The sequence below is a fragment of the Trachurus trachurus genome, assembly GCF_905171665.1.
Source record: "Trachurus trachurus genome assembly, chromosome: 17".
Taxonomy (NCBI): domain Eukaryota; kingdom Metazoa; phylum Chordata; class Actinopteri; order Carangiformes; family Carangidae; genus Trachurus; species Trachurus trachurus.
Genome location: NC_139900.1, coordinates 23,742,846 through 23,769,880, shown reverse-complemented (window position 1 = coordinate 23,769,880; position 27,035 = coordinate 23,742,846). Strand labels below are relative to the sequence as shown.

The following is a 27,035-nucleotide window of genomic DNA, read 5'->3' as shown; positions in this document are numbered from 1 at the left end:
GGAGAAATTGCTCTGATTGGAAAACAAATTTTATCTTTGATCCATAAAACTACACTGAAATTACAAAAACATCAAATTTAATTGCACATAGTGTTTGTACAACAAAGCCTTGAACAACAAACCACACACTTGACACAAATGGATCCAGCTGACAAAGGATACAGGCCTGTCTGTGGCAAGGAAATAGTACAAAACATCAAATAGTGGCCATTAACTACACAGTTTATTTGCCTCGTACTCCACGTAGTTTGGTTGTCTGGCACTGAAAGCTTGCAGGGCAGTGAGTATCCTGGTCACATCTGCGCTGGACAGTTTGAGTCTGTGGCGGAGCAGACAGGCGAACAGATCGACATGTGGGGCCCCTGGAGGCGAGAGCCGGTTTACCCTGTAGCGCAGCTCCACCAGCTGCAGCAGGGCTGAATCCTGTGATCCCTGAGTGTACGGGTAGTCTATTTGCAGAATCAGGTCCTGGATTGCCTCTGGGTCAAAGTGCACGCTGTATCCGAATAGCTGCATGCTGTTCACTTTCATGTAGCCGATGTTGTTGGACGGCTCTGCCTCCTCCAGAGGCTCATAGTACGCCGTCGTGTTTTTGCTCCCTCCTGTCATTCCAACAGAGTCCCTAATACGACTCCTCAGGTAGAAATGAACCGTCTCGAAAAAGCTCTTCCATCTGTTTCCAAGAGTCAACGTCCAATTATAACAGTCCAAAGGGATATCCAGCTTGGTCCGCTCCCAGTCGGGGTATCCATGCTGGCCTATAGGCATGGTCCAGCTCTCTGAGTGGCTGCCCCCAAAGGGATTCACAAACAGAGACAGGGCCGGCTCCAGAGTGCTGTTTCTGGTCAGGCAAAACTGGAGGGCGAGTCCAAGGAGCATATGAACGCGGTTGGACTTCACCCGGTTGCTCTTGAGTGTGAGCAGCATCCGTTTCCTCCAGGACGGGTCGAACCACGTGTTGACGCGCACGTCATTGCTCACGAACACGGCGTGCAGAGAGATGCGCGGGTCTCGCCGCTGGAGCAGGTAGCGCAGCTCCAGGTCCTGCAGGTCTCGGTCGCTCTCCAGGCCCAGGTAGGGGTCCGTGGGGTCGGGCACGGCGGGCCGGCAGGCTCCCTGGGTAAGGGTGAAGCCGGAGTTGCAGCTGGAGCATCGCGTGCGGTTTTCCGTGGAGCAGGAGCCGCAGCGGGGACCGTCGCCCACCGAGCAGGGAATGAGTCCTTGACAGGGTGGATGGCTGTAGGGGCAGGAGCAGCTGCGGCTTTCGTCGCTGTAAACTCCAACCTGGTTGTTCTCACTGCAGTATAAAATGGAGAGGGCGTAGTTCAACCAGGAGTGCAGAGGCCTGAAGGAGAGACCACAGCAGTGTTAAGGACTTTAAACTTTCTACACTGTTGTATCTGCTATCAGAGGAATTTATATTTGTCACTTTGACTCGTTTTCATGTTTTTGTGATTATGCAGTGAGGGACATGTTTTGCCCAACAGGATTAATACTTTCCACAAAAAAAATATCTGTTGTTTTGATGTGCGACAAAAACAATTTGAACCAAACTCTGGCTCAGCTGGAGCTGCACAGGCAAAATCAGATCAAAATGAATATTTTAATCTGTTGAATTCCCCGTCTTGTGTTGCAGATAGGAGGTGATGGCACGCACAGACCCACACATAGATCATTATCATACATCATACCCACAGCCATCATAATGCTCTTAGGATCTCATACGTATTATCTTCTCAGGTTTACACTAGTTTATGGATGCAGCGCAGTAAAACATAATTACAATGTGAACACAACACAGAAATAAGCGAATGAATAAAACAAAATACAAATTCTGTTTCACAGAGACACAACTTTAGCAAATTGAATCACATTGTAACCGTAAGCCACGTTTTTTTACAAGCAGAGGAGGTGTGATAAAGAAGTGTAATTGGATTGTAGACTGAGGAGGCAGTGCCTGCAGTCTGACTAGCTCGCTGATGGATTGTGTCATTTAGTTAATTTCCCTGCCAGAAATAGCTATCAACATAGAGCGTTCATGAGAGAGGCATAAATCTGAGTGAAATTATGACCACAGAGGTCTGTGATAGGCTGCTGAAATAGAGCATTGAGGAGGGAGTGCTGCTGAAACAGCAGCCATAACAGTAAAAATAAAGGAAAAAGGAAAATGCAGAGAGACATAAGCAGAGTATTGCACTGTCCACAGCAGCTGCATGCGATTCTGTTCAAACAAATGAATGATTCGTCGAGGTGTTTGAGGACGTGGGGTTGATAGTGATGCAGTTTAAAGCTGCAGACGGTAGAGAATGTGTCTGTTTGACCAAACATGATCCCGTCTGTCTGCGCCCACCCCGCTGCAACAGACAAGCAGGTCTGCTCCTGTCAGCACTTTTCACCTCGCACCAGAACTACTTCTCCTCAAGTGCCTTCTAATAAGTACCGTCTCACTCCGCTGCTTTCTCCCCGCGCCTGCCGCATAAATCATTTTCATAATTAGAAGTTTTTTTTAGGGGGGTGGGGGGGGGGGGGCACCTTGGGTTAACAGGCTGCAGTGCAAATATTCCTCCCACTTGCTCCTGTCTTACCTCGGCCGCTGCAGGACTATTTTGGGCTGTTTCCGGCACCTCTTGCTCAGACTGAAGAGCTTGTTAGCGGTGCGGCGAGCTTTGGCGAAAAGCTGGTTGCTACTGGTCTCCAGGTGCCTGTAGCGCTGGAGCAGGCTGGCATCTGTCCTCCACAAGTGCTCCACGACAGATGTGTTTACAGCGTAATGGGTTGGCAGTTTCCCAACAAAGCTTTGGAACTCCTCTGGTAGGAAGAAGAACATGAATAAGTAAACTCTGCCTCTGGTTATGAGCCACAGGGTAACAGTATTTAAAAAAAAGAAACACTCCTCCTCATTGTTTGTCCCAGAAAAGCAAATAGCTCAAGAGGAGAAGTAACAGCTGCAGCACGCCTGAAAAGCATGTTTTTGTTATTTTGATTTTCTTCTCTAGGAGGGAGGATTGCTGATCTCATCAGCGTGTCAGACAACAAATCGCTTTCATATTTTGCTCCCATGAAAAGGAAACATGTAAACCACCACCTGTTGTCAGCATACAGTGCCGCTCACCTTCAAAGCAACTAGTCTTTAATTAGACTTGAGTGACACTGAAAGCGAAATAGGTAGGCCTATACTCACGCTTTCGGCATTGTGAAAGTAAGGTCAGTTGCCATGGTAACAGAAATCACTAAAGTCAAACGTCCAAAAAAAAAAAAAAAAAGCATGTTTTCGATAAGTTTCTTTGGCATTTTTATGATGCACGTGGGGAAACTTCTTTCACACTGAAGCACCAATTATTTGTGCGTGTGACAGCGATAACGCTGTCTCACTGTGTTTACACATATGCTTTTAAATGTGGGATCTGAAACACAATGACAGGGCTGTGTGTCAAAGGTGAGTTTACTCTCCATCAGTACATCCAAGGTCCTATAATAAGACAGTAGTGGATGACCTTGGTCTTGTCTCCTCTGCTGGTTCTTCCTCCTCATACGCCACAGAACAATCTAACAAATTGGCTGCGAATGCGTGCGTCAAGAGCTGTGCAGAAACAAAGTATGTATAGTGTATTTATGGTAATTAGAGCGCTGTCTCAAAATTAATGTGGATACATTACTGGCTCTTGGGCACAGGCCAGGCTTCGTGTAATTGGTGGTTCATTTATTTGTTTAGTTGGCTTTTTGCAGTGCGTGGAGCTGAGGGACATTACTACAGGGGCTCTGAAAGCGGAAGATACAGTGTGCATTTATATATCAGGCCTCTCAGTCAATGTCAGACAATCAATGAGAGAGCTCCAGACTGGTGCTTTAGCTGGAGTAGTTAGTGGAACAAAACAACAATAATGTAGCAATTTGATCATCACTAGTTAATATCCTTCATTGAAACATTTTGTCATGTATTTTTGTATGTTGGTTTACTTTTTTGATTTGTACCTTTTTCATTTGGGAGCTTTAAACCGTTGACATTAGTTAACTTTGAATTACTGACTTACTACAGGTATTTTGGGGAAAGGAAAATGTTTCTTCTTCCAGCACCAGTGTCAGATGAGGACACTGGTACCACACCGAGTCTGCACGGTAAAAGTGAAGCTGCAGCTGTTGTGGGATAGTGGGGTTTGTGTCGGACTATTTTTACCCTTTGGAGTTTGTATATGACTAATCGTTGGTTTGATATGTACTGTGCAGACACATGAGTGCTGTTGCTCGTCTCGCCTTATACTTGGTAAAATAGCTAATTAGGATATTTTTTAAATGCCTTAAATTATGGGTTTTGTTTGGAGATTCTTCACAGCATGCTGGTGGAACAGACGGATGTCTTTAAAAGGTCTCTGTATTTTCATCCACTGCGTCCCTCAGCACCTTGAGAGCACCACAACCATCATTTGATGTGACACATGACTGACAGGTCTCTTGATTCAGTGTCTGGCAGCTGCCAGTACTTGACAGCCAAGAATTGATTTGGAGCAAAACAAGACATGTGTTTTGGTCACATTGGCTCTTAAATCCAAATCTAAATTTATTCTTTTGTGGTTTCAAATCAACTGTGTCCTGAAAGCCTGAATTCTGAGAGAGATTTTCAAAGCCAATGTTCCACCTCTGGGTTTTTAGACGGCACCATTCACACTGACATTTCCAAGTCCCACTTTGGAGGGTCACAGTAAATATCCCTGACTCACCGGATTCCTCAAACTCCTGGTTGGCCAGCCTCCGAGAGTCTATGATGTGCAGCAGGTTGTTTTCCAGAGCCTCCAGGTCAGACAGAGGACAGTTGCACTGTGGGAAGTCCACGCTGCACTCGCACCAGCAGTCACCGTTCTTGCACACAAACTGGCCTTCAGATTTACAGCCTATGTAGCTGAGAGCAGCCTCGACGAAGCGGCTCCGTAAATAGCCAGGTAGGATGAGCTGCAGCCCTGTGAAGGTGTGGGGACCAGGATCAGGTCAGGCTCAAGAGACACTTTTTGTAATTTAATCATGAGTAGTAAAAACAAGCTGCTCCAGGTGTTTTTTCAGAAACAGCTATGATGTGTTTTGTGGGTGGAGCTGAGAAGGCGTCTGAAAATGAGAGTTAATGTGTTTTGCAACAGGAGTATGGATCAAGTGGACGCCTTCTCCAGTCGTTTTAATGGATGTATGGATGCCTACAATCTAACATATCCTCATGCTACCACCAATGATATGGATCCTGAGGCTCAGCTGAGTTTGCGTTCAGTCATACTGTAAAATCAATATAATATACAAGATTAACATAAGCCCATTTACTCCGCATGCTACTTTTGTTTAAATGCTAATGTTGCTAACATTGGTCACTGGCATTGACCGTTATGAAACGGCCCACAGAGGCTGTCATCCTTGAATCGCTGCTGTTACTCATTTATTGTTATTAACTACTCATTGATTTTGCCCTTGTGTAGCCTACTGTATGATAAACAGTTGAGATTTTCAGTTTAGTCTGTCCATTTAATAGCTTTCAGCCGTAAATGTCTGTGTTTAGCTTCAATAACGGTATCCTATAAAGATCATCTTTTTATTGTGTCTGACATTGAAACTTTATCTATCTTCATTAATAATCTTGTTCTGGTGATCTCACCCATTTCACTTCTACTTGTTTTTCTCTCAACCGCAGGAAGGTAACTGTGGAGGCCACTCCAAATTGGGCTGAATCCCAAGATCAAGGTGGGGAACATGGTTTCAGTCTCTCTCTGAGGTTTTCTATCAATAACTATAAGAAAACATATCGACAGATGTATCCTTTAAAGCATTTATAGCCTGACATTTTGGGACTCAGGCTCAGTTGTTACCTTCGTTAGAGTTAGGTGATAAAAATCAATATCACCCTGATAACGTATGTGTTTGGTTGAAGGCTACAGCGGCCAGTTAACTCAATATGTGGCCTGGCTATGTTTTAAGCTCACTAACAAACCACAATAGCTTGTTTCATTGGTACATAACTGTAAAAACAACACGTTAGTTCAAGAAAGCCAACCATCCCCTGACTGTCTCCTGACTGATCGGTATCAAGCGTCACCTACCTCTGTAAGACAGCGACTGTGTCTGTGCTTTACAAAAGATCGAGACCGACAAACAAAACATAAAAAGATATCCTTGTCAAACTCTGCAGCAGCATCAGAGCACGAATGACAAACGACTCAGTGAGCAGATCTTACCTTGTAGTTGGACCTTGTTCTCTGGACTGTGAACCAGCACCGAGCTGACCGTGTCCAGGTTGTCGTAGTTGCTGCATCCGAGCGGCCCAGTTCTGGTTTCCGTCACCTGCACGGACATGGAGACAATTGAGCTCGGTATGAATTCCTCGCCTGGGTCTTTTTTTAGTGATGCCATTGTGCAACAGACTGCTTATGACTCAGTTGCACTCCTTGTGTCTCCTATTGAGTTGGGATGTTTCCCCACATTAAACATAGAGACCAGACAGCAGATATTCTTAGTTTAGTCAGTGGATATAGTCATCAATCATGTCACTTTGACGTGCCCTGTGTGTGTTGACTCATGTATTATGCATTTTTCTTGTTAAAACGACACAAAAGAACATAAACAGCCTCAACAAAAGCATTTATGCCACTAATAAATTTTGAATGCAGTGAGTCACGGTGAAGTAACGCTGAAAAGGTCTTCAATTAGAAAGTTTTCTTTTCTTCAGACAGAATAATTTGTTCTGATCTCAGAGAAGAAATCAACTTCCCTCCAACTGAAAAAAATAACAACAACTTTCAACTGACTCACTTCTCTGCTCACATAATTTCTAAATGTAATTAATCTGGATGTCAAAGCTAGAAATTCTGACACACGGAAACACAGAACCACATAACTTGCTGTGTATTAGCATAAATTTATGCTCAGGGTCCTTCCTATTTCTCACTGAATCCCCAGCACCACATGTGATTTTAATGAATGGCCATGTAACGCAGGTGGTGCTTTTACATCGCTCATAAAATGCAGTATCCATCTCCCTTTCCCTCCCTCTTTCTCTCGCTCTGATCCTCAATCTGCCTGAACTCCACACATGCTGCAAAATGGCAAATGAATGGAAGTCAGCCTGGCTGGAAATTAATGGAATGATATCTTTAATCCATCAAGCTGATGCATAACCAGAGGAACACGTTTTCAGTTCGGGGGGGCACTTGTCTTCATCAGTGGCTACTCACTTTAGAATCTACGTTTGCCCCTCGGGCTGATTAATGCGTACGCTCTAATAGCCACTTCAGATGATAAAATGGATGATTGGTGTTTTATACTACAGGACGCACAACTGCTGCTCCGGTCTGCTTCCTCACTCTGCTCTTTAAAGCTTGCTGCTGGGGAGATGAAGGCTTACAAACCCTTTATCTTGTAGTATAGTGTTCCTGCTGCTTAAAACCCGTTAATTAGTCTGTAATGGGTGACATGTCTGACCATTTTGCCATTAAAAGAAAAAAATTAAATCCATTTAACAGAGTCTGATACAGAGTGTCATTACTTCTGCACACATGAGTTAACTGTGACAATAAACTTCATGTTGAAGAGAGAAAAACAGGAGCGACAGATGCGACAGTCTCACTGCAGCCCTGCAGGTGAATCTCTTGTTGTTGGGCCAAATCTCTAAATAAGCATTTGTTCTTAATCCCACCTCACTAAATAAATTATGAAGTACATTCCCCGAGCTGATGCTTAAGTATTTGTTCACACGTTATCTTCCAACTGAGCGACCAGATTGTTGTGAAGTAAAACTTTGCTCTAAAAATGTTCAACTTTTGAGTATGCCCTGGTAAATATGCACTATTTTTTAATTTAGAGAAACTGATACTGGTTATTCTTTTAGATCGAGATTTTCCATATAGTCTGTATCTGTTTGTAAAATATGATGCATTGTTACAGATTTAACTACCCAGCAGTGTAAAAAGCTACCTAAACAATGTATTTAAACATTAAAGTTCAACTATTATCATCAGTAGTAGTATTACAGTAATAATAATTGGGATTAAAATCTATTTTAATAAAATAAATAGCAAAAATAAACACAAACAATACAACAGACAGATACAACTGTCAGAAACAAAAATCCTCTACAGTATGCAACACTAAAATGATTTCAGCACACAGGATGTAGTGGTGTACAAGATTTCCAGAGCCAGGTTTAAATCTTAGGTGGTATTCATGCAACACAAATCACATTCATGGAATAAAGGTGATGAAGTCGCCACAATCATTTGTCCCCATCTTATACAGTATCTCTTCCTAAAAAAGTTACACTTGATTTAAGTTTCAACCTGGAGACAAGCTTTTCTGTGTGTGATTTTAATGATAAGTGCAGTGATCAATAATAGTACCAAAATAATTAGATGCCGTGATCATTTTAATTTCAACCCCTTGAGCGGTTGAGATCTCGGGAAGATTAGACTCAACCTCTTTGGATTTGTCTGCATTCAAGAGTTCAATGGGAGTTGTCAATATATGTTATCAATATACGTAGATCCAATCCAACACTGACTAACACCATCGTTCTTAACACAAAATGACTTATACTGTACTTCTGACCAAAAGTATTTCATTGAGCTCTCTGGTTGAAGTTACTGTTCACCCACACCCAGCAGTGATGTCACAGGAATCCAGCAAAAAATAAGATTGTAGCCAACGCTTAATGCTTACAGCTAAATTAATGCACTGATCTTGATCTCGAACGGTGGATGTGTGAAACATAATTTCGTTTTTATGTGACGCATAAGAATGACAAATCTAACACTTGTTTAACATTTACTTCCAATAAGTAACATTTTGATATAAGACTTTTTCACTATCATCATACTGCTTCTGCTAATGATCTGAATACTTTTTTCCACCACTGATCCCAGTCTCATAGTAAAAACAATTAATACATAATTTTTGCATATATTTTAATACGTGACGGCGTGTTGGTAACGCTAATTATCATTGGGTCAATATGGCACCAACACAGCCCACTGGTACTAGGTAAAGTCAATCCAGTATTTTCACCATGTGTTTCTCACATGATGCGTGTATTGATTTATTTATTGATTGATTGATTGACTAGAATCATTTTCTGTCCCTGGAGACTGAACAGGTCATTTATACATATTCATAAACCGCATCTGAATCCACAGCCAAGACGGTCTAAACTCAGTGCTTTATATTTTGCCGTTCCCATGTGTAAATGCTGGAGGCTGACACACCAACACGCTGCTGGGGAACGTCTCTGCTGCCCCCAGGCAGTAACTGTGTGTGAGTTTAATCTCCCAACAGACTGCTGCTGTATTTAAAGCTTTTCGACTTGCACATACCCGTATGGCGGTGGATGCGATCTGGAGGTGGTGCAGCTTGCGTAGTGTGCTCTCTCTGTCGGTGAAGTAGGAAGCGGCCAGCTGGTGTAGGGCTTCCAGGGTCACTGCCCCCGTGGTGTTTGAGTTCCTGTTGCTGTTACGGCTGGCCTCGGCCCCCGAGGGCGAGGACTCCTGGCTGAGCTTCCTCTTGTCCACGAATATCGTCAAAGACTCTTCCCCTGGTAACAGTCGGGCAGAGGGAACGAGAGCTTCATTAGCTCTGACAGAGCAGCACTAATCACCTTTCATTAATATCTTTTCAGGTCAGATAGAAAAGCACAGTGGTTACTTCAGTGCTCTGGGGAAAACGATGGTTTGGATGATTGGAGGAAAAAGCACAGACAAGGTCTCTGAATCTGCTGAACTCCTCTTGAGTGTCTTCAAGATCACTGATCAAGTACCATTAATCATTTTAATCATCTTAATCATCTGAACTATGTTTGCAAAAAATCAAAAACAAAGTAAATCTAAGGTCAACACACTGATTTGCAAGGACGAGCATAAACTATGCAGACCTTTCTAACAATTATATTGACTGACTAATGTGAAAGCAGCCAACTAAACCATGCCATAACAAACTCATTCAGACCTCCCTAGTTGAAATACTTCGGTGTTTAGTAATGGTACCATGGTAACAAAAAAGACTGATAGACATGAGTTTTAAGAAAACAGTTGTCTTTGGTGTTACAGTCCTTATTCTAATGGCTGCTGGAGGTCGGTGTCAGGTAAACTTAAGAGACAGGCTGAACATGTTCAAAACAAGGACATCCACTTCTACCAACAACATCTTATAACATCAAGAGATGAGGAGTTGTACTGAGATAAAGGAGTTGTGTCCGGTTCTTAAAAACTTCTGTGTTGTGTTGTGGTTTGTCAGGTCTGATCTCAGAGGAGAGCGTGTCTGGGAGGATGCTAAAATTGGTATAAAATAGTGCAACTATGAAGAAGTTTTTTTGTCTTTAGAGGTCCATCCACACTAATGTGTTTTCATTTTAAAACAAAAATAATTTCTATATACAGATGACTGCTTTCACTTGGTATCAGAAGCAATCTCCGTCCATACACAACTGTACAACCGGTAAGGTACGCGTACATAGCGTACACTGAGTGAAACAGGAAGTAAAAGGGAAGTAGATTGTCCATGCTGTGGTTGCACAGAATATACAAATGTGGAAACAGCGAGGGCAGTCGGAGAATTTATTGCCACAGCAGCTGCTAGCAGAAACATCAGTAACATCTGCACAGTTATTCAATAATCATGTTGCTTTCTTCAGTAGTTTTGAAGGCTGATGAGAGCCAATCAGGGAGTGACTGTACAGTAGGTGTCTGCGATATAGTCTCCATGTTTTTTGCCTATATCCAGATTATGATGCAACTGAAAAACTAAAACACTTCCAGCCTCTGTTTTAGATGCTCAGCACTCCAGAGCAGTGTGGACAAAACATATTAATGTGGACGTTGTCTATGAGCCAAAATGTATTGTTTAAAGCTGATTACTGGCTAGTTACTGTGTTCGTTGGAACAAGATAAAAGCTAGTCAAACATTAAAACAATGCAGACTGAAAACTTTTTTTTTTTTTTTTAGAAAAATATCCCACTGGCACGGCTTCTTCAAATCTGTCTTATTTTCTCACAGCATAACGTTTTCAGAGCCATGCTTTCACATCTTTGTACAAAATAATCTTTGCCATGATTTATTAACAAGACAAAATATTAAGCAATTGTGTATAAATTATGGTGTTGTGTAACAGTAATGAAGCTCTGTTTAGGGAACCATGCTGTTTTGACAGCCACACAAAAATATCAAATCTATGTTTTTCAACCTTTTCCAATTCATTTTTTTGTGCACTAAACCAGAGTGATTTGAGCCTTTTTTTTGTGCGCCAAAAGACACTGATCCAGAAAAAATTATTACATGCTTTGTTGTTTAGAAAGCAACAGACGGTAAAATCAGTGCCCCACATGCTGGAAGAAAAAAAACATCACATTAGAAGCTTTGTGAATGAGGCTTGCTTTGAAGCTTGGTGTGCTCTACTCTACCTCCCAGTGTAGCAGAGAGGAGGAGGTGGGTGCCATATTTCTTGATCAGACTCTCTGTAATCGTCTTGAGGGTTGGCCGCCTCCCCAGTTGGCGAATGGTGTGTATGAAGTCGGGGTCGAGGGGCAGAGCCAAACCGCCGCTGCCACCAAAACCTTCCCTCTTCTCTACTGCCAGGCTGTTGACCTTCCATCGACCAAACTCCCTGGCAACACAGCAACACACACACATTCACAGAGACATTTTGCTCACTTGACTGAGGCCTTTAGCTGTGTGTAGGGCCCCGGGCTGCTGTTTAACGAGCTGTGGTGAGAGCGCAGGAGGAGGAGGTGCATGTGTGTTAAATATTTTAAGATGCATACTGTATACTATACAGTGTAGTGACCACACAGCTGTGAAGTTGTATCCCCTGGAGAGCTCTTATAATACAGAAAGAGAGAAGAAAGCCTCTTTATTTACTGCCTATAGTTGTAGTTTCTTCTATTATAAGGAGCACAAGCCAAGTCGGTGAGCTTGTGGTTTGTTTTTTGCACATTATACAAGATTTTCATTCCCAATTCTGTTGGGAATTCTCACCCTTTATGTCTTAATGCAGTACTCTGGATTTAAGACCATGGTAACTGTATATTGTAGATAATATGTGGTAACATATTTGCATACATGACATAGTTGTGATGGAACTGCCTGTGTTTAGATTTAATCTCTTTCTCTCTACAGTGATAACAGAGAGGCTTTGAAACTGAATTTAGACTTTCATATTGGAAAATGAAACCGTAATTTTGTTTTTGTTTCTGTTCCATTTGTTGGAAAGAAAATGGAGAAAATAGAGATGCAGTTCTGAGTCAGAGGAGGTTCGACATATTGGAAAACAAGCATTTGCTTTCTTGTTACATGAGTGATGACGCTCTCATGTCTGTAAGGTAAATATGAGGTTGAAGCCAGCAGCTGCTTAGCTTACAGTAGTGTTCACTTCTTGAAAAAGATAGCCTACATTAATGAAAGAGCTTCAGAGGTGCTGGTTGATGGATTTTGTTGTAACTGGCTGGCCGTATCTCCCTGCTTTACAATCCTAATGTACAGACTAACAGGCTTCTGGCTGTACCTTCACAGTTGGCCTCTAGATGTGTGTGGTATCAATCTTCTCATCTAACATTATAACCAAAAAACAAACGAATTAAAACAAGTAAAAATTCTCCAAGATGTAAAACTGTTTTTCCCCTCCAAAAGAACTGCTCTCTTTAAATAAGGTTAGTTGTATTTCAGTGTTTAACTGGTAAATTAGATACTAATGATACAAATCAAACACATTTTATGTCAAATTGATGTTTTCTTTTTCCTCCAACAAAGAATATGTGGACTTTTATTCAGACATTTTTAATCAAATCACAATCCGTCCTTTTTTTTTTTTTCAAATCATCTTAGCTACTCTGCAATCTCTCCATGTGTCCTCTGGGAATTTCACAGGTTCCCACTGCGGGACAGGAACCCCAGGTTTGAATCCTCCGTGTTGCTTACAGTTGTCTGAGCAAGCTCGTCACAGCTTTAAATAACTCCTGCGTGGGTAAAACAGAACTTATTGCAAAGCAACGCACAGCCACAGAGAGGTGCAGAAGCCAAAATAAAGTCCCACATCATCTGCTGCCATCATTTGTTATCTTGTGCCCTTTGGACACAAGTCTCACTCAACTCAACTCACCCTCCCTCCCTCCACGGCATCAGCTTATGTGTACCTCTCCTACAGTGCAGCCTGCTGCTCTGTGTACTTCCCTCTCCTTCTGGGAGGCAATCAAATCACTGCCATGAGAGAAGCGATCGGCAGAAAAATAATTGGAGAACCGGGACAGTGTGGAGTGTGTCATTACGGCCAATCATGATAACGAGGGGACAGGCTGAGTGTCAGTCACTGGTGGACAGATGGGCATGGCAGATCCAGCCCAGGGTTTAGCTTACAGCTATTCCATCAGCATGCACACATAGGCAAACAGAGGAATGTTTGCTGATATCTCAACACAATGGCTTACTGTATGCACTGTAAGCAATCAATGGTGATCAAAACAGCTCCTTGGAGGCGAAAGAGGACTATAAAAGCAGCATCTGCGAAGAGCAAATGGACAGCTTAATCACATACTGCTGCACGATTGATAGGCATGTGATGCTCATGGCGGTGTAACAGAGGTTAGAGTAGCAGTTTAGGTCCCTCAGGCGATTTCACAGCACATAGAAAAATATGGAGCAGCTTCAATTCTGTGGAGACTGTAAAATATAGTTATGACATATTTCTAAGAATAAATGCCTCTGGTGTTTCAACAGTTTATGCTTTTCCTGATATTATCTCTTCGAGGTTAAATAATAGACCAATAACCGACTCTCTGTGATCAGCAGCTTTTTGTTTGTGATATTTAAACCTTGGCTGCCTGAGTCTCATTTTGCAGTTATCCTCAGAATTCAAAGGCCTTTTGGTCAGAGAAGTGTGCAGGCAGTTTACAGGTCGCTGCTTCAGGGTAAAAGACCCCCCCCAGTGGGGAAATGTCAGCAAGCCAAAAGGCTGCAGATGGCGACTGCCTTCGACATTCCAAGCTGTTCACCTCTTTGTCACTTTCATTGATTTTCACTAATTATGGAACAGGGTTAGGGAAAAAGAGGACGCCTGGAGTCAGTGGACATTTATGCAGTGAGGCCCATTGAAAAAAAATGCAGGTGTCACTGGGAGATAAACACCACAAAGTAAAAGCTCCCTGGAAGGAGATAATGGACCCGATTGATTTATAGATGCAAACACAAAGTATTTTTTCACTTTGGAAAACACTCAGCAGTTTCCACCCCAGAAAAAGAAGCATAGTCTGGGGCCTGAGGCATTGATAAACCAAGTCTTGTGTGATTTATCAATGCTTCTTCTTCCTCCTCTTCTCCAGGGACAGCAACTAAATATCACCAGATATTGATTTTTGACAAAAACCTAAGCAAACATATATGTAATATCCACCTTATTGCATGTGTATTGACAAGAAGTGTGTTGACTGACTGGCTGTATAGCAGCTACACCTTGCTGTTGCAACAATTTAGGAAAACATTGCAAGCATTAAGCTTCCTTGAGACTTATATTTAGAAACAGACAGCAGCAGCTAAAATGTGCAGCTCGGGGACGCTGCACAAAGTCCCTGACAGGATGTAGCTGTCCACACACTGTCATGGGATTAAATGGAGCTGCAGGGGTCGTTCAGCAGCAACAGAATTATCAAATGCCAGATACCCTGAAACAAAAAGCTGTGGAGGGGCATGAATGTTTGATGATATTTGGGTGGCGAATCAGTTTTCAGGTGCAGAGTGGGAGAGGTTTCGCAGTGCTACAGTGGCTCTTCAGATTTTGCTCATCAGCTTGTGACTAATTCGGTGCAGGTGCGCTACCTGTGAGGGCAATCCTGAGAGTGAGCAGCTTTTCATTCCAAACACTACAGCAGCTGCTTTCACTGATTAGTTCCTCTCTGGCTCAGAGTGCTCATCAGTGAAATTATCCAGTGGTATGTTTGAATGATATCAAAGTATGCACCCCGCAGCCCAAACCTGAACCTTAATGAAAGAAATACATCTTCTAGGGACAAAATAACACCTTCAGTGAATGCAGCACGGCACGGCACGCGCCCATAACGCACGGCTGTCTCACCTGTAGATCTTATATCTGGTGCTGAAGCCCTGCTGGTATCTCTCCGCAGCCTCTGTGAACTCTAGTGACTGGTGGAAGGGCCCCTTATCCGACAGCAGCCAGCCCAGGGAGCCGAGGGCGCTGTCGCCTTGTCCGGCGGCGGCTGCGGCTCCAGCGGCCCTGGAGGTCCAGCAGCAGCAGCAGCAGAGCCACAGGCTGAGAGCCGCCCCCTCCCATAGCAGAGACAGCCGCTTATGACTGATTCTCTGACAGCTCATGCTTCACCCAGAGACACCTCATTTCTCTCCGGACTGGGAGGAGGACATAGGAGCATAGACAGTGTCACAGTGTCACACAATCCAGGGGTGGGAGAAAGAAAGAAAAAAAGTATGCCAATGAGCAGAGTTAAGCGGACAAAGTGCGTGATTAAATCTTTGTGAATACTCAAAAAGACACTCACCTGATTGTGCAGTAGGGGCCAAACGATGCGCTCTCCAGAATAAGTGAACTTGCGAGAGCTGCGAATGAATCCTCTCCTCCTGTTCGGCGATCCGACAAAATTCATTAACTCGCGGTTTCGTCCAGTCGTTTTCTTTTCGGGCGCTGCTCCAACTTAATGTCCGCTCTCGCTCAACTTTATTTCGGGAGACGATGCTCCGGCACCCCGCGCATCCACGCGCTCCTCGGTGACAAGTTGCAGCAGCAGCAGCAGCAGCAGCGGAGGAGGAGGAGGAGGCACGGACGCACGGACGCTGCTCATTCTGAGGATGTCCGTGCGGTCAGAGATATGTCCAGAGGTTGAATGCAAAAAAAGGTGGACTGGTCCAAATCCCCGTGCTCTACTGGTTTGGACCTTACAGAAGCTGTTGTAGAAGAAGAAACAATGTGGATAAATGTTCCATGTGAGCTGTTATCCCCCCTCCCTCTCTCTCTCTCTCTCTCTCTCTCTCTCTCTCTCTCTCTCTCTCTCTCTCTCTCTCTCTCTCTTCTGAGTGAGCTGGTGGATGAATGAGCGCCTGCTGCAACACACTGAGCTTTTCTTCCCCTGTTTTTTTTTTTTTTTTTTTCCAAGTGAGATAGCAAGAGGGCGAGCAAGTGCATCACGATGAGTAAAATGTGTACAGCCTGAGTGGATGCAAGTTTTGTTGAGCGCTGTGCATCAGGGCTGAGTTGATCATTCACCATTACCTTCGCATAATTCATGCTCATTATCTGCCATCACAGTGCATTCCCATCTCTGAGAAAGTGGTAAAAGGAGCTTGATAATGGGCTAATTATCTCACAGTGAATCTCCCAAATTTTTTTTTTTTCATTTTATTGTCCTGTGCTACAACTTCAAAGCCTGCAGCTTGCACAACTAAGTGGCCCACATCGACCCCTCCTATGATGACATGCACACTGCCAGGTTTTTACCAGTGGGAATAATTGCAGGCCATTATCCGAGTACAGGTTTCTTTGGGTGATGTGATTCAAGTTCACGGGTGCACTCAGTTCGACACATCCAGGCATCATAATTTGCATGAAAAGCACAGTTTGCCTCTCTCTCTCTAAAAGGATGCCTGGTTTTCTAATTATGCAAAAGAAATGTTTGACCTGCAACTTGTAAATAGTAAACTTTGTACACTCGGGAACATTTTTAATGTGGATCCTCGTCACTAATGGCGTCTTTTTCTCAGACAGTGATGGGTGAGCAGACAGGTGTAAGGAGCAAACGCTGGTTCTGATTACCCCCCTCCCCTCCCCTCCCCTCCCCTGCCTCCCTTGCAGCAACATCACAACCACTTGACACACAGTCGACAAATCTTAGAGACATGTGAAAGCTGAATGGTGATCGGGGAAAGTTAGCTGCCACGAGCCTTCAAATTATGGCAGAGACGATGGCAGGGATGTAGATCTCTGTGTATGTGTGTGTGTGAGAGAGTGTGTGTGTGTGTGTGTGGGGAGGGGGTGCGACAGGTACAGCAGATGAATCTCTTATTAGATTCTTTTGTCTGCTCTTCAGGGAGTATGACAACAAAGAAGAAAAGGATAAATTCCAGAGCCCGAATTTGTTTGATGTTGGTGTTAGTGTGCGTTATGTTTTCTATAGGAGAGTCCTTTGTGTGGCTCGTTCAAGCCAACTTGTCATTATGTTTGTCATTCACACTGAAAACCTGATTGACAAAGGCCTCCCTGTGTTAAATGGACTGCGAGGAGAGTGTCTGTTATCCATGATGGGGTTGAATCAATAGTCTGCTTTTATTGATCCTCCCCCTTTTTTTTGCTTTAATGTTATTTGCCAAGTGCTCGTCAGGATGCCAGCCGATGGTTCTTTGCTTTTTCATGCTCAAATTAAGAGAGTCAATTCAGTAATGAGGGGTCACATCTTCAAAGTCTAAATTGCTGTAGTCACCGCTGGTGCTGCTGACAGTCGCCTGGACCGTCTCTATCAACCAAAAAACACTTTGAAATTTAAAGCAAGAGCCAGTTTCTTTGCAACACTTTCCAGCAGGAGGATTTGCCTCCCCAGGTAGCTGAGCTCGGCATTCGGGACATCTGTAATGATAGCAACGGCTGCATTTGCTTGTGCAACAAAAGGAACGCATTAAATATTCCAACTTGTAATTTGCGTGGAGAAGGGATGGGAGAAATGAAGGAGGCTAAATGAGCTTTCCCCCCCGGGCTGCAGACTGTTATAGTCTCCTGAAATCTGGGTCTTTGTTGTCTGCGTGTGCTGTAATTGAAAAGTTCCAGCCCCTTGTTTCTCCCTCTTCCCTCCACATTCCTTTGGTTTCCTCTCGCGCTCTCTATCCTAGTTTCTCCGTCTGACACCCCTAACTTCCTTTTCCACCGCCCAAACCAGCAGTCTCTTTTCTTTCTCTTTCAGCCTCTTTGCTTCTTCTCTCTATTTAAATTCTCTGTCATCTCTCGTTTGACTCATTCTCCTCCCCTCCCTCTTCCTTCCCCGGTTGCCTGCTGAGCTTTAGGACGAATGTAGCCTATTTTGATCATTTGGGCCCCAACCATCCTCTGAATCAACCTGCTGAAACCAGCTGATGAGAAAAAGGGTGGAGATGCTCTGAATTGTCCAGGAAGATGATGTGAGAGGGCCTGACATGGCACTGGTGTTAATATGCCTGAGCAAAAATGCCTCCAGCTTGCTCACATGCAATATGCCAAAGTAATCACAAGTCGGGGATGACATTATGATTTCCTCCCGCATGTGGAAGTGAGGGGAAGGAGGTTCAGCTTCACCTTACTTGACATGAAGGCTTTGGCACAAAGCAGGATTGTGTGTCTGTGACTGTGAGCACGTGAAGCTCGGCTTTATCTCTCCTGAAAAGACATAAAAATGACTAATTTTGCTCAAGAGCTCCGGCATCTCCCAAACACTTCTGCACGCTTGTTTCTGTCGCAGCTGATAAGGCACTGTAGCCCCCACCCCCTCCCTCCCCCCAAAGACAAATGTGTTTTACTGAGTAATTACTTCCTCTGCACCTTTTATTGTGAAAGCCTGAATTGAAGTTGATGAGCACAGTGTAAAGCAGATCATGGCCGCGCTGTTCTGCGTGCCCATTGTTCTTTGAAAGTCTCTCCAAAATGGAAAGGCGATGTAACTTGGCAGGTGTTGAATGTGAAAGTGCAAACAAAATGGAGGGGATGATGATGAGGTCTCGGCTTTTGCTAATTCCATTTAACCCCGGAGTGAAGACAGTGATTGGACCAAACCTCTCAGTGTGAGTAATTGGACAGGCATTGCATTGGAGAGGAGATGTTTGGAAATGAAACAGCAAACGCCTCCCCCGCTTTTCACGCGAGTGTGAGGGGGCTGAAGCACATTAGCGATCATTTCAGCACATTAAACATGTTCTCACTGCAGAGGTTTATTAAAACAAATGAATTGAGGTTAGTCGATTAGTTTTTCCCGTCGTACCTTTTGTCTGTAAGTAAATCAATGAGCGAGCAGAACGTTGCGTCAGCTCCGCTATTTTGGCCCTACTGTAAGAACAAGTGAAAAGCATCTGTGGATGTAAAAGAAAAATGCTGCTATTTTTCCGCCGCGTCTCGGGGCTCTACCTTGTCGAGAGCTCTGCGGCTCTCTTGGTTATTCAGGTCAGGGAACACACATGTCCGAGGCTTTGTCAAATCCTTGGCTTCTGTGGCCCAGCTGCTATTTTTGTTTCTTCCCTGTACATGCCCTTTCATTCTTGAGTCACACTGGAGCATTGGGGGGCTGACCTAGAATACCGAACGCCTGTCACACGGCAGGACACCAACATCTGCGCAGTGAAAAGGTATAGCCTTTCTAAACAGTGGCACCACTCAGGAAATAAAACTTGCCATTCAATCCATTAAACAGCCTTGTGACGGCAGTGCTAATGAATGCACTTGAAGATGATTGGTGCCTTTGAATGACATGGCGCATGTATGCAAAAATGCACTTAATGGCCTCTCCTGGTTAATAAGGGAGCACTGGTTTTTAATCTACTGCTGATGAGCGTAACACGTCGGCGGCACTTTTCATAAACAATTTCAGCATATGTTCCTCCTTTTAATGTGGAAAAAACCAAACATCAGCTGCATATCTAAATCAATTTCCTTTAATGGTGACGTGTATTTACAGATTCAGTCGGATGTTGTCGATGTTATTCTGTCATACCTTTCATGCAGAATTAAGGTTTGCTAACGTGAGAGCTTTGATATACAACATGTTGACATTTTTCAGCGGCAGAAGTACACCTTTTTTCTTTGTTCTCCAGGACTTTGGTGAGGACATTGTCTATAAATATGAAGTTCCAGCTAGCAGACTTAGCTCAGCAGAGAGACTAGAAACAGGAAAACAATGGTCATAGCTGTACTAAATCAAGATTATCTACTCAGCATTGCATCACTTCTGTTTAACCTGGATGAAAACTGAAGTGTAGAAACGTGTGCCTATATGCTTGATTGTTTCTTTGCTATAGGTGCCATCACTTGCCTGTTAATGAACTTTATGGTGCTGGTGTTTTTTTACTTTGAGAGCCAGGCTGACTGTTTCCGTTTCCAGTCTTCATGCTAAGCTAAAATTCAAATTAATTTCGGCAAGTTACGATTAGTTAGGCCTTCTGCACACTGAAATAAATAATTTAATGCTGTATGAGAATATGGTGTGGGGATGAATAAAAAGAAACTAACTTTGAGTCACTTCTGTTTTCACTGAAGTGTTTTTCTGTGTCTTTATAGCTACTAACTAATTTAAGGTGGTAAACAATTGGCAGTTGCTTAGTAGTTTTATTTACTGAAGTAAAATATTAATGAGAATTTCTTACAAACCCATTTTAGTATCTCTGATTTTATTTTCTTGTTAATTGAAACTCAACTCAGACAGAATATCATTTGCAAGTGAACTACTATTTCTTAAAGAAGCCTCTGTATGTCTCCAAGCAGGCAACAAGAGAATATTTAATGGTGAAAAAGTTGAGAGAATGTAAAAAGAACACAAAAACAGACAGATCCCTGTGAGTCACAGAATTTGCAGTGCTTTGAAGGCCAACAAATAGAAAGAATACATTAAAAGCTCTTTCTCATTAGAAGTTAAGCCATCACCATGAACTTAGACTGGAGCAGATTATTTTATTGTTTTCTTTATAAAAGATATTCAGCGCTGGTGAATATCTGTTTCAGGTCACAAAGCAAACAACCATTCATGTATGTCCTCTCAGGCAGAGATCATCCGTCTGTTACACTGGAGCGCTGAGGGGATGCAGCAATTGATAGTAATAATCAGTTAACACAAATTCTGCTCTTTTCAGTCTCAGTTCCTTTGGCTTCTGGCTCTGTCAAGATAAAAGACTAGAAAATTGTGTGTAATAATAGTAATTGTGCATGTCTTCTTTCAAAACCCGGTACAAAGGTCTGTCCTTCACTGTGTCACCTCTCAATGCAGATACATTAACCTTTAGGGATTGTTTCTGCTTGTTTTATCTGACAGAGTGCAATTTATATTTTGAGCACTCCTTCTTCCCCATCCAGGTACTGCCTCTGAGTAAATTCCATATGTTTCATATAATCGACCTGCAAGTCTAAATCACCCTTTTCTTCTTATTATAATTTATGATCAAGTAAAAATATTTAGGTTAATGTATTTGTGTGTGTCTGGTGTGTATGTTCTGATTACATAATTCCAAGTGTTTATGAGTATCCTAATATAGAAAACCCATAATGTTTGTTTATTGTTATTATTCTGCTCATTTTAGGGCAGCAGAAGTTGTGAACATAACAATGACACTTCTATTGAACTTGTTAGCAGTTGCTGGTTTACACTACCTGCAGTTACGCAGCAATATCAGCATTCACTTGGTGTTGTGTTTTTAGGTGGCAAATTTAAATCAGACGTTTCCTTTCCTTTTAGCTCTGTGTTTGGTCTCTCCTGGGGGAAATATCTGGCTCCTTAGCTGCTTAATGCTCCACTTAGTTCGCTGCTGGAATCTAACTTTGTCTGTCATTTGATGCGGGGCACATAGTGTACCTTGGGTTTTTAGGGATTTTGCACTGAAACCAGCTGCCTGATGTATCTGAACACAATAGTTTGAAGATGAGTATGAACCTAATATAAACAGTAAAGTGGAGAGATGGGAAATCAAAACAATTAGCTAAAAGATGCTATAAAGCTTATCTGGACATAATTCTTTGTGGGATTATTACTACATCCAATCCTTTTAACGTACAGCTCCATAGCTCTAAAAACATATTGTGCTCATTTCCTCTATACGTATTCACTACTCATCCTAAGGGAGCTCAGTTGATGTTTACCTCCTCTTTATCCCACAGAGGGCTGTGTTTTTATGCCTCCATGCAGACAACAGTCAGGGCCAGAGGGATTACATTTGACCTCTAACCTTTGCCGTCTGTCTCAGCCCTGGTGGAGGTGACATCTCAGAAACGTTTTGAGGGGACATCAAAACATGCCGCTGGACTCAAGCAGTACTTTTTCGTGGTCAAAGGTCAAAGATCAGTGACCTCACACAAAATGCAGTTTTGATCTTTTGAGTGTGATATTTCCAATATTTATTTAAAACCAAATTCAAAGCCAGGGACTTCACAAAACATTTTTTTGGTTAGAACTCACAAATCCATACACTATACATATGACAAATCTTGACTCATGTTGTCCATAAAGTTAAAATGAAGAGATGCCATTTTATGTATGAATAAATGTCAAGGGTGATAAAACACCATTGGACATTTCTAAATGCTGTAACTCTGGAAACAATATTTCCTGAAATGTGGCTCTCTGTGGGAGGCATACCACTGTGAGATGGAAATTCTATCTTTTGCATATCCTTGCAGAATTAAATGATTTAAGAGTAGACCCTCTTAGTCATTTTGTATGGATTGATTTTATTCATTGGATTATCTTCCTCAGCCAGATTTCTTACAACTGATTATGTACTGTACCAGGAGGATCATTTATTAATTGAGGTGAATAATCCAATGCAGTTAACATCACAGCATGTGTTTATTTTTTATAATGCAATAAGCTGGTGGTGCATTTTGCTTGAAAAGAAACTTGTGTATCAACAGTGACTTAACCTTGACAAAACAAAAGCTCACTCTGTATGATGTTCTCTGGGATGAATTATCGATTTCAAGAATGGTACAAGTCTCTGAAAGTAGATTTTTCAATCACAGTGAAATAAATAGAATCTAATGGCTGTCTACGAGGAGGAAAACAGCGCTAATAGTCTAAACATGGTAAGTAAAATGATGAAGCTAAAACAGAACATCAAAAGCATTGTCATAGCCCCTCAACATGTTTTTGACTACATGTTATGTAACTGTTTGGCCAGATCCATTGTGCTCAATTTTTTCTACTTTCAATCGTTTCAAATTTCTCTGAAATGACTGAATTTATTTTCTTGGCTGCTGCTGTGAAACACTAATGAACTTGCACTTGCCATGCTGGGCCGCTCCATTGATCGACACAGTTGGCCTCAGTATCAGGGCTGAGCTCCCCAGGAGACACAAAGAGAACCATCGAGGATTATTTGATGGACTTTATTCAAGTCACCTTGGTAATATGGAGGAACAAAGTCATCATTTCATTATCACAAAAGATGAATGTTATATCTATGTGACAGCCCTACAATGCTCCTCATGCATCATAATTGCTCATAATGTATTTTTTGTGAGCTTTAGCACAGGAAAAGCAATGGAGGGCTTTAGTGAATATGTAATGATTCTCCGGTCAGTGGCGCATTAACACGTGAAAGGAAAACATCATGAGTGCTTTGCCAGGGTGGTGCCATTTGAATACATCACATCACATCTAATGCAAACAATTGCTAATATATCCATCCTCACTCTGGGCAAAGCTGTGTACACACTCAGAAACCTGTTGCGCCATTTCCAAATAAACCAGTTTGCTGGCTCTCCAGAGGACCTCCAAAATTTTGTCAAACTGTACAGGTGTCGGTTTTCTGAAACAGAGCACGACCTTCAGCTCAGATCAGGCCGGTGTTACTAATTTGCTTGACATGGGAAATTCAGTTGCTAAAAATTCCTCTGCAGGAGAAAACCACAAGCTCATTACACAAAATGCATAATAATGTAAACGAGCTGCAAGGTCATACTTCTCATGAGTGCTCTTGTTAGAAGAGAGACATACTGTACACCATTTTCTCCTATAACTTCCCCGTGTGATATTATATTAGTCTTTACTCACACTATTAGGAGCTCGTCAACCACTTTGGTCCAGACAAGAATCTCTCAACAACTCCTTAATGGATTTCCATTGAGTTTGATACAGACACTCATGGTCCCCAGAGGATAAAGCCAAATGACTTCAGTGAGTCCCTGACTCTCCTAGTACCAATATGAGGTTGACATTTCTGGCTTTTAGTGGAATTGCAATGACATTTTGTAATGCTCATTCATAATCTCCAGAGGGTAAGGATGGCTTAGCTGATGACTATGACTGATGACTATGACTTCATTTATTTATTTTAAATCCAGCACCACCATATCAATTTTCTTATTGAGTAAAATAACTCAACAACTCTTGGATGAATAAAAAAGAAAAAAAAAGTACAAGTATTCATATTCGCCAAAAATTGAAACCCAATGAATTTGATGATTCCCTAAAGTTTCCTTTGGCACCGCAATGAGGGAGACCTTTCTGGTTTTTAATAAAATGTTTTGACAACCCTAAAATTTGGGACAATCATTCATGTTCCCCTCAGGATGAGCTGTAATAACTTTGTGGATCTCGAAACTTTGTAATATCAGGCACAAAGTTACAATTTGCCGAAATATGTTATGCTTCTTGACTAAAACACTATAAAACTAATTACTGTATATTCCCATCAGCCGAAGCTGTACTTTGTACTTTCTGCTAATTAGTGAATTCTAACATAATAATTAAATAATGTTTTCAGTGATAAAGTAAACTTTCCAGTGAACATTTTTAAGGGTATATTGATCGACTGGCAGCTAAAATATATCTCTGAGTTTTAATGTTTTATGTTTAACATAGCTCCAGTCTTATGTAGCTCCGTCACCAGTACAGTAGTTGCCCTCAGGCTTCAGCAAGTGGAGCACATAAATGTTGAACTCCACTTTGGAGCAGTCTGCTCCTTTCCCCAAGTACAGACACGAGACATAAGAAAAGAAGGCACTGTGATTCTTTAATGCTAAATGCCCCCAATCTCAGTCACTCATAAAGACAGTTGATCTTTGTTTGTGTGTTGGGTGTATGTGTGCGATTCACAGGTCATTTTTGGGCAGAGATTACTGTACTTCAGAATAAAACACAACTCTTGTTGAGCTGTGACAATAGTTTGGTGTTTGTGTACTGGTATTATGCTGTATTGAAAGGATGTGCCACTTTATATGCACTTCTAGTGACTTAAAACAGTTTTTTTTTGCTGCTTTTGCTACAGTTCAGAGGTTCAAAATACAAAGTGAATGTGAAGATCTGAGATAAGTATTTGCATTTGTATTGGGTCTCATTGTTATTTTGATATTCAAAACCATTCAAATCATTACAGACATGATCTGAGGATGCATATCATTCCTTATTTTAGGGCTTTTGCACTAAGATGCCGAGCACCATAAATGTCACACACAGTGCCTGCTAAACATCAGCATGTGAACATTTCATGTGTTGACAAGCTGACATTAGCATTTAGCTTATAGTCCAGTAATTTTAGGCCAAAAAAGGGGTCAACGTTAAACAAATTGCAACAGAAGCAAACTCAACTGATTTTGTATCCTCAACATGTCCTGAGTGAGGGAAAAAAAGCCCCGAAGAATCCCATTAGGGGAAAGTTTTGAAAAACACCCAAACATATCCCATTTATACGCATATAAAAAATTTTTTTCACATGAATAGGGTAAAGTTTTTTACCTTTAGATATCTCCATGAAAATTACTGAGTTGATTACTTACATTAAGACAAACAAAAAATGTATTACAAGTTTTTTGAAATTATTTGTTAACGTGAGCAAATTTGCATAAATCTGCATAAATTTGCATAAATTGCACCGTTTTGACGGCACATGTATATATGAAGTTGCTGTGGTGGTACCGGCATGAAAATTGGAATGAGTTGACTCCATCGGTCAACCTACAAGTTGACCACTTTAAATTTCAAGGTGACTGCAATTTTTCAAGACAGCCACATCCTTAGTAGAGCAGGTATGACATGCTCCGTCTCTATTAATGCTCATGGGCCTAAATTGGTTCCATTCCTTAAGGTTTTTAACTGTAATATGTTAACAAGATTGAACAAGACATTTTCACCTGCTCTACCCAATGTTTAGATCAGGTGCTGTATGTATGCAAATTAGCCATAAGTATTTGGATTATGCACTGTTGGCTCATGTCATACCTGCTCTACTAAGGATGTGGCTGTCTTGAAAAATCAACCAAAACTCGGCCATAGCAGCGTATTTCAGTTTGTGCGAATCAGGGGATTTTACAGTCATCTTGAAATTTAAAGTGGTCAACTTGTCAGTTGACCGATGGAGTCAGCTCACTCCAATTTCCATGCCGGTACCACCACAGCAACTTCATATATACATGTCCCGTCAAAACGGTGCAATTTATGCAAATGTATGCAGATTTATGCAAATTTTCTCATGTTAACAAAGAATTTCAAAAAACTTGTAATACATTTTTTGTTTGTCTTAATGTAAGTAATCAACTCAGTAATTTTCATGGAGATATCTAAAGGTTAAAAATTTTACCCTACTCATGTGAAAAAAATGTTTTATATGCGTATAAATTAGGGATGTGGAGATTCACCGATTCATATCGGTGGTCCGATATAAACGTGTGCGATGCGACTGCACCGGTAGATTCAGGCTACATCGGACATAATTTATGGTTGAATTTGCGATGCATCTCTTCTAGCCTTCTACATCGGTAAATTCCATGGTTACATCGATCATTTCATTTTCCGAGGCAACCTGAATGCACCACCGCGTTAGCCGTGCGCAGCCTCCTGCCCCTGACAGGTAGCAGCAGCAGCAGCAGCAGCAGCAGCTGTAGTCAGAGCTGCCAAGAAAAGTAAACAGTCCGACCTGAAGCGCTGGATCCGAGCGGCCGGTCAATACTCGGCCGTCACTGGCTGTAACTAGGAGAAGGGCCGTGGTAGTGGCTCTGGTTGTAGTGAGCTGGGAAGCGGTGGTAGCCGCGGATGCTAACCGCTAGTTAGCGGTAGCGGTTAGCATCTGGGACAGCTAGCAGGGCTAGTACAGTTGCTCTCCTACTCTGCTGCATGGAGCTACACCTGAGCTTTGTGAGCACTGGCTGGAGAGTGCTCACAAACACAGACTCTCCACCCAGAAATGTCCTGTGCACAAAAAAACATCTGTGACTTGTCTCTTTTAAGTTGTTTTGTGAAGCACTTTGTAAACTTGTGTTTTTAAAGGTGCTATATAAATAAAGTTATTATTATTATAATATAGCAAAAGACCAAACTGCAGAGGTGCCACCACACAAGACTAGCCCATATGATTAAGCT

At 42.2% G+C, this 27,035-nt stretch overlaps 1 protein-coding gene across 1 annotated transcript; it reads right to left on the bottom strand.

Moving 5' to 3' along the window:
• Positions 1 to 210: 210 nt before the first annotated feature.
• Positions 211 to 15,327, bottom strand: LOC311000919 (BMP/retinoic acid-inducible neural-specific protein 3-like; the record flags this gene model as incomplete). The annotated part of the gene is made up of 7 exons (XM_083991824.1): positions 211 to 1,345; positions 2,586 to 2,808; positions 4,716 to 4,952; positions 6,207 to 6,312; positions 9,333 to 9,550; positions 11,412 to 11,614; positions 15,071 to 15,327. 7 exons carry the CDS (start codon positions 15,325 to 15,327, stop codon positions 211 to 213), a joined length of 2,379 nt encoding a protein of 792 aa, XP_083847950.1.
• Between the last annotated feature and the right edge of the window lie 11,708 nt (positions 15,328 to 27,035).